This window comes from Epinephelus moara, chromosome 22, assembly GCF_006386435.1.
Source record: "Epinephelus moara isolate mb chromosome 22, YSFRI_EMoa_1.0, whole genome shotgun sequence".
Lineage (NCBI taxonomy): Eukaryota > Metazoa > Chordata > Actinopteri > Perciformes > Serranidae > Epinephelus > Epinephelus moara.
The window spans coordinates 547637-555873 of NC_065527.1; the positions used below are offsets into that span (position 1 = coordinate 547637).

At 45.9% G+C, this 8237-nt stretch overlaps 2 protein-coding genes across 2 annotated transcripts in view; both read right to left on the bottom strand.

The window, feature by feature from the left end:
- Positions 1 to 1387: 1387 nt before the first annotated feature.
- LOC126384403 (gastrula zinc finger protein XlCGF57.1-like) lies at positions 1388 to 4985 on the bottom strand. Its single transcript, XM_050035458.1, has 2 exons — positions 4306 to 4985; positions 1388 to 4077 (listed from the first exon to the last, which is right to left on the bottom strand). Exons 1-2 carry the CDS (start codon positions 4595 to 4597, stop codon positions 2561 to 2563), a joined length of 1809 nt encoding a protein of 602 aa, XP_049891415.1. The 5' UTR covers positions 4598 to 4985; the 3' UTR covers positions 1388 to 2560.
- An 872-nt stretch (positions 4986 to 5857) lies between these two features.
- Positions 5858 to 8237, bottom strand: part of LOC126384217 (regulating synaptic membrane exocytosis protein 2-like) — a 31944-nt gene continuing 29564 nt past the window's right edge. The window contains 3 exon segments of the mRNA XM_050035181.1: positions 5858 to 6321; positions 6470 to 6609; positions 6743 to 6927. Of these exon segments, the coding sequence (XP_049891138.1) occupies positions 6133 to 6321; positions 6470 to 6609; positions 6743 to 6927 (514 nt within the window). The 3' untranslated portion in view covers positions 5858 to 6132.

Consider the following 8237-nt stretch of genomic DNA (forward strand, 5'->3'; position numbering starts at 1 on the left):
ACACACACACACACACACACACACACACACACAAACAATGTTGGGAAAATGTTAGAAAAATGTCAATAAAATAAAACTTCTGAAAAAATGTAATGAACATTTTAAGGGAACCTGAAGGAGAAGACTTTATTTTAATAAAACTTTCCTGGACTTTCAGGAAAATCTCACCTTAAGGGTTTCCTTCAGTATAAGACCAAGATAAGGAGAAAACAGAGAGGAGATAAAAAACAAAGTGAATTAGCTGTTTATTAGTGGGATAAATATAAACCAGTGTTTGCCCAGTTGACAGCGCTAATATTAGCATGCTAATATTTTACCTGTTTACACAGGTAACACAGAGTCAGGTCGACTGTAGGGCGGCAACAGTACACGCGGTTACACTAATATTATTATTAACATTATTGTTAGCATTATTGTTATTAACATTATTGGCATTATTAGCCGACACATGTGGTCAACGCTGTGTCTGTGTCACTCTGCAGTTACTCGGCAGTGGAGGTTTCTGTGAAGTGCTGTAAAGTTTAATTGATTAAAAACACACATTAAACTTTTAGCCTATTTTAGCCTAGCAGCTAGCGGAGTTTTCCTCATATGAAGCAACATTTAACAAAGGTAAGGTTACAAAATTCAGCTCCATTACAGCTCACAAGGTTCATTCGCAAAACAACTCTTATACTAAACACATTTTCCGAACAAATATAACACGCCAACTTTATTAGCACACATCTATGGCATTTTACATTCTATAAATTAGCCTAGCAGCTAGCGCAGATTTTCTTTAAGATATTTTTTTGGGCATTTTGCCTTTAATTGATAGGACAGTTAAGTGTGAAGGGGGAGAGAGAGAGGGGACAACACGCAGCAGAGGGCCACAGGCTGGACTCGAACCCGGGCCGCTACGGCAACAGCCTTTTACATGGGGCACCTGCTCTACCACTAAGCCACCGACGCCCCTAGCGCAGATTTTCTTAAGTAGTTTGCAGTAACGTAACTTGATGCTATGGACATATTGTCGTTCCCGTTAGCTGTTTGCAGCTAGTTAACATTAGCTGTTGCCTGTTGGCAGTTGGTGACATAAGCTCTTAGCAGTTAGTGAACATTAGCTCTTAGCTGTTACCAGCTAATCATCTTTAGCTGTTAGCAGTTAATTAATGTTAGTTGTCAGCTGTCAGCAGCTAGTTACCATTAGCTGTTAGCAGTAAGTTGATATTAGCTGTTAGCTGTCAGCAGTTAATATTCATTTGTAGGGGCGTCGGTGGCTTAGTGGTAGAGCAGGCGCCCCATGTACAAGGCTGTTGCCGTAGCGGCCCGGGTTCGAATCCAGCCTGTGGCCCTTTGCTGCATGTCATCCCCCCTACTCTCTCTCCCCCTTTCACACTTACCTGTCCTGTCAATTAAAGGCAAAATGCCCAAAAAATATCTTAACAAAAAAAAAAAAAAATCCATTTGTAGCTAAGTAACATTAGCTGTTACCAACTAGTAAACTTTAGCTGTTGTGAGTTAATGTTAGCTTTTAGCTGTCAGCAGCTATTTACCATTAGCTGTTGGCAGCTAGTTAACATAAGCTGTTAGCTGATGGCAGTAGGTGACGTTAGCTGTCAGCAGCAAGTTACCATTAGCTGTTAGCAGTTCTTTAATGTTAGCTGTTAGCTGTCACCAGCTAGTTGTTCCTGGCCTCATATGAGAAGAGGAAAAGTCTGTTAGCCACTAGGCTAATTTATACAATGTTAATTGCCATAGGCTTGTGCTAAAGACATTAGCATGAAACTCCACTGCTGACTACTGTTCTGGAGGTGCAACACAGACATAGCGTGAGCCACATGTGTAGGCTCAGGCGTCGACTCTGCACACAAGTTTAAAAATGTCTTTTACATCACCACTCGTTCAGCTGTTACTGCTCATAACGCCGTCCCGACCCAACAACACTGCTGTGAAGAAATTGCGGCCACCCTCCAGTCTCCTCCCAGCTAGCCCCACTCAGTAAGAGGATCTATTTTGCCCCAAAAAGACCCACTTTAGCATCGTTAACTACTGCTAGCTCTGTTAGCATAGATGGACAACTGACGGTGTTGACGTCTTCCCCGTCTCATAGGCCATCTGACAAAAAGGTTAACTATCCCTTTAACAGCTGAACGAGCAGCGCAGCTATAATGTTAGCTCCCACCCGATGCATGTGGTGCAAGGTGCAGAGCAGCTAAGACTAACGTTAGCTAAACAGAGGAGACCGGAGGAAGGGCAGCGGCCGCTGTGTCTCTGCATGTTAGCATAGCTAGCTGCTTTGAAATGTGATGCTAAATCTTGCTGACTCAGTTGAGCCAGGGACTGAAAGGAACGGTGTCGGGTTAGCTAACATGTAAGCTATACTGTAGATAATCAAATGTACATGCTAACCCTAGCTGAAGTAACCACTAACCATCTTGTTTTATACCTTGAAACCGGCATATTGCTGCAACCCTACGGTTTAAACATGTGACCTGAAACAGACGTGTTGTTTAAAACGTTCCGCCACCCTCTTTAAGAACCGCAGCAGAATGTTTCCTATTAGCGGTCAGTACTCTGTCTACAGTTGGATGAATCCGTGGTAGAAGCTGTCTGTCCTCTGCTGCCCTGAGGTCAGATGATGTAGCTCCGCCCCCGGCTCCTTGCCCACAGCAGCTGCGGCAGCGTGGACCTTGAGGTGTCCGTTGAGCGAGCGTTTGGCCTGGAAGCTTTTGCCGCAGACCCGGCAACTATACGGCTTCTCTCCGGTGTGGATCAGCATGTGTCTCTTCAGGTCCACCTCCTGCATGAAGCCCTTCCCACACACCTGGCACAGGAAGCGGCGCTCCTTGTTGTGGAAACGGACGTGAGTGTCCAGCGTCTGTTTCTGCGTGAAGCCCTTCCCGCAGAGGCTGCAGGAGAATGCCCTCTCGCCGGTGTGGATCTTCAGGTGCGTCTTCAGGTTGCCACTCTGGTTAAAGCTTTTCCCGCAGAAGCTGCAGGAGTACGGTTTCTCCCCTGTGTGGATCCGCATGTGCATCAGGAGCGCCGCCTGCGCCGGGAAGCACTTTCCGCAGACGTGGCAGGTGTTGCAGATCTCCCGGTGGGAATGCAGGTGGGCGGCGAGGCTGGTGGCGGACTCATACTGGTGTCCACAGAGTCCACAGCGGCACTCCGGGTCCTGTAGGTGAGCCTCCACGTGCCTCACGAGTAAGGTCCTCTTGTTGAAGGCATCGCCGCACACTTTGCAGAGGAAGGACGGCGGCGAGCTGCGGTATCTCTTTGGTTTGCAGCCGGTGTCCTTCTGATGAATCGCCATGTGTCGCCGCAGGCTGCGCTGCTTGCTGAACTCCTGGGCACAGATGCTGCAGGTGTGCACCTCCTCGGCGCTGTGCTCCCGCATGTGGCGCTCTAAAGACGTCATGTGACAGAAGCAACGGCTGCATTCTTTACATTTGAAGGGTTTCTCAATGGCGTGGACGCGCATGTGCGACGTCAGGTTGCCCTTCTGGCTGAACTTCTTGCCGCAGACGTCACAGCTGTACGGTTTCTCGCCCGTGTGCAGACGGACATGCAGCTCCTGCGCCAGGATGGACTGGAAGGTCTTCCCACAGAAGGAGCAGGTTTTACTCCTCTCCTGATGTGTCTGCAGGTGCGCCGTCAGCTCGGCGGCCGAGTCCAAACGTTCACCGCAGAAGCCACAGCAGCAGTCCGGGTCCTTGGCGCAGACCTGCAGGACGTGTTTGAGCAGGAAGCCTTTTCCCTGCAGAGAGCGTCCACACACGTGACAGCTGAAACTCTGAGCCGGGGTGGACCTCTTCCGTTTGTTTTTGACGGCGGCGAGCGGCGGGCGGCCTCTCTTCTTTCTCCTCACAGGTCTCAGAGTCTGAGTCTGTACAGTCCAGTCTTCCTCTGGAATGCCATCGCTATGGACGTCCGAGCTGCTGGGCGAGCAGGGCGGATGGTAGGTGGGGGAAGCAGAACGAGGCGTGGATGGGCAGGAAGCGTCGCTGCCGATGCGCTTGGCTCCGGTCTGGATCAGGTCTGCAGCATCAAGCGGAGGCCTAGAGGTCGAGTGGTGCTGAGTCCACAGAGAATCTGAGGAGACACGACAACACTCTTTTACATGTCATAACGAGCCAGGAGACACACACAGATACACACAGACATGATAATATCGTATCGTGGGTCCTCTGGTGACTACTGCTGCCTACAACCTCTTTAAACGACTCCTGTTGATCAACAGTTTGTTGTCACTGTGAGAAGCAACAGGAAGAACTTTAAGAGGACTTTTATTTTGAAAGGAAGCGTCTCTCCGGGACTGACCCGCTCGATGCAGCCGGACTTCAGGCTTCAGCACGGCATCCAGCAGCCTCCTCTGGCGGCAGATCTCCCGCTCTGACCGCTCCACTCTGTCTTCGTACTCCGTCACGGTTTCCTCCAACAGACCGACGATCTCCTCCGCAGCCGCCGTTAACCGCTCGGTGAGCAGCGCTCTCAGCTCCGGGATCTCAGCCGCTTCTCTCGCTTTCTCCAGCCGCAGCAGGAAGTCTTCAGCGGCGGCGCTGATCCGCTCATGGACCGACACCCGCAGCAGCTGCACGGCGCACATCTTCATCCGTGTCTGCGGACAAAGACAGAGAGACAGCGGTGGAGACGTAAACACACACACACACACACACACACACACACACACACACACACACACACACACGGGGTTCCGCGTCGACGACACTTCGCTTGGACCACAGCAAAGTGGCCAAGCGAACAGCGAACCCTGCTGGAGCGGAGGGCGAACTACCGTCGGATTAATTTAGATTTTTAATAATTTAATATTTATTTGTTTAATACAAATTATATTGGGTCATGAAAATGAAATAAATTATTATTCTTGTCGTGTTTTTTTCTGGTGAATATTTAAAAAAAAAAAAAAAGAAAAAAGAAAAATGAGAACATGTTCTGAGTTGGAAAACCTGTACTTGTCTGCAGAACCTAAATCTGATCAGTGATACCTGTAGAACCTCACAGAACCTTGTCTTGTCTGCAGAACCTGAATCTTGTGGATGACACCTAGAGAACCTTGGAGAACATTTTTTGTCAGCCAAACCATAAACTTGTCAGTGGAACTTGTAGAACCTTAAAGAACCTGGTCTTGTCTGCAAAACCTGAATCTTATCAGCGACACCTGGAGAACCTTGTTATATCTGCAGAACCTGAACCTTGTCACTGACACTTACCCACAGAACATTGGGAAACCTGTAGAACCTTGGAGAACCTGTGGAACTTTTGAGAATCTGTAGAACCCTGGAGAACCTGTAGAACCTTGGAGAACCTGTAGAACATTAGAGAACCCATAGAACCTTTAAGAACCTGTAGAACCTTGGAGAGCCTTAGAGAACCTATAGAACCTTGGACAACCTGAAGAACCTTATAAAAACCTGTAGAACCTTGTAGAACCTTGGAGAGCCTTAGAGAACCGATAGAACCTTGGACAACCTGAAGAACCTTACAAAAACTTGTAGAACCTTGCAGAACCTGTAGAACCTTGGAGAATCTGTGGAACCTTAGAGAACCTGGTATTGCCGGACCTACAGAACACGGTTTCAGAGAGAATCTTTTTATTTCATGTTCCATAACTTTTTTTCACAGTTGATGTTTTTTTATGTTCTAATGTCGTTCCATGCAAAAACATAAAGAACCATGTTCTGTGTCTCCATGGAAACGATCAGGTGACAGTCTATGGTTCCTGGACATGCCACTAACAGTCACAGGACTCCTGAGGAGCTGCTGTGATTGGCCAGCAGCTGCAGATCGCATGGCCTCTCCTGTCTTTTCTTTTGCCAGCGTCCTTTGCTCTGTGGGCCCATCCTCATCTGTAGGGGGTGGGGGTGGGGGTGGGGGGGGTGGGGGGGGTTCATTTCCCTTTTTCAGAGTCGGGGGCGCAGAGTCTCCTTCCTCCTCCCGGTGACATCATTGTGACGCTGTTACGTCATCGCTGTGATGTCATCATGCAGCATGCAGCGGCAGAGGAGGATTATGGAACTTTTTTTAAATTTTATTTTTTTAAAGGCTCCGCCCGGTGACAGCGTGTCCCCCTCCTGCCCCCCTCCTGACCTGTTGCTATGGCGATACAGTTGGTCCCGCCACCTGACATTACGACTTGGAGCCCTCGGTCTCCTTGTTGGTCAGCGGTGCCAAGGCGGCATCCACCAATGAGGTGGCAGGAAACAGTTTGAACCAGCCAATCACCATGTTGGACAGGTCGAGATCGTCCAATAAGATCTGAGCAGCTCCCATAAAAGATTTATGATCCATCCGACCATAGTCGCCCCAAACGATGATCTGCAGACACACAGGATATATTTGCTTATATATGTGTTTATATATGTATGTACTTACGTACCTACATACATATATACAGACAAACATATGACATACACATACACAGACATACATAGTTATATAAATATAAATATAAGATGTGACCGACCTGCAGAACTTTGCCTTCAGGGTTTTCTTCAAACTGCAGCTGCTGCTGATAAAGAGGGTCGAGTGTTTTTCTGGCCAGACGAGTTCTTCTCTTCAACACACACTTCCCGTTGTCCATCAGGTACACCTTCACATAGGGAGCTACACGCACACGCTCATTTAGCCTTCAGCTAACATGAATACTGTTTTCTTGTTTATGTTTTTTTTTTTATAAATAAAGTTCATACAAACATGAAGTTATTTTATATGAATGTGAAATAAATTGTATTTTTACCTGGAGTGTTTTTGTTGCCTTGTTTACCCACAAGTCCCCGAGCTCGGATCACCTCCACGTCCAGACGCTCCTTCCTGTACACCATCCCGATCTGGATGTCACCTAGATGACCACCGAGCAGCCAATCAGAGGAGTTACTGTCATATGATGTCACAGATTCTGACACAGTCTCTGTTTTATGGTGTTATTAATTAATAAAAAAAATAATAACAGTTTTTTTTTCTTTAAACTGTCACTGATGGAAAAATATAAACACTAATATATGAATACTAATGTATGAATATAACAAACATATAGCCTCGATATTAACGCTCATGTATAAATATAAAAAAATGTATAAATGTAAACAGTGATGTATAAATGTTAGATATAAGTATAAACACTAAAATATAAATACATGTAAAATAAATACAGCTCTGGCTCAGGCTTGCCCTGTACCAGCCCCTAGTTAGGCTGACTTAGGCCTAGTCTGCTGAGGGACCTCCTATAATACACCGGGCACCTTCTCTCTCTCTCTCTCTCTCTCTCTCNCGGGAGAAGCGCAGCTCCAAGCTGAAGCCCACGGCTCACCACCAGCCTGTTCACGTTTCCAACCGCTTTTCCCCACTGAGCAAAAATTAATGTTGCCTCAGTGTGTGAATACGCTAAAACTATGTCAGACTTTCTTCTGGACCCCTCCCAAATCTGACCACTGATGACATGTCTCTCTCTCTCAATTCAAATTTGCTTTACTGGCATGAATGTTACGAGAACTATGTTGCCAAAGCATCAAGAATCAATTAAACAAAACAAAAAATACAATTTGTAGGTTAAAATACATATCAATGAAATGAAACTTAAAAAAAATTAAAAATAAATAAATAATAAAATAAAATAAAGAGAATAATGTGTGTGTGTGTGTAAGGATTAATAAGATTAATAAGTAGTCATATACAATGAGAAACATATACACATATAGTTCATATTAAATGATAATAATAACAATAAACTAAAATAAGAAATAACTATTATAGCAATAATGGTTCTGATCAGCATCCGTGTGTTTCTCTAGTATCATGGCAGAGTGTTACATATTGTGCAGCTAATTTTATAAATTGTGGATCTTCTCCCAGACACACTGTTAACAGTTCATCACATTTTTTCCCCTGATATGATCTGCTGCAGTTATCTGCTGTAGGAAAGCCTCTCTCTCAGTTTGGTACAGGGGGCAGGAGAGGACAAAATGGGCCTGTTTCTATTTCTGCTGAGGAACAGTGTTTACATACTCTTAATTCTCTGGGCTTCCATTCTTTCTTATGCCGACCTTTTTCAACCTGTAGTTGATGGTCAGTGAGTCTGTACATTGTTAATGTGCGTCTCTGTTTGGGGTTTTTATGCTGACCAGATATTGTGCTGGAGAATATTCTCTGTCCAGTAAGCCATAGCATTCTAATGTACAGTATCGCACATAACTGAGTACACCCCTCCCATTTTTGGAAATATTTCATTATATCTT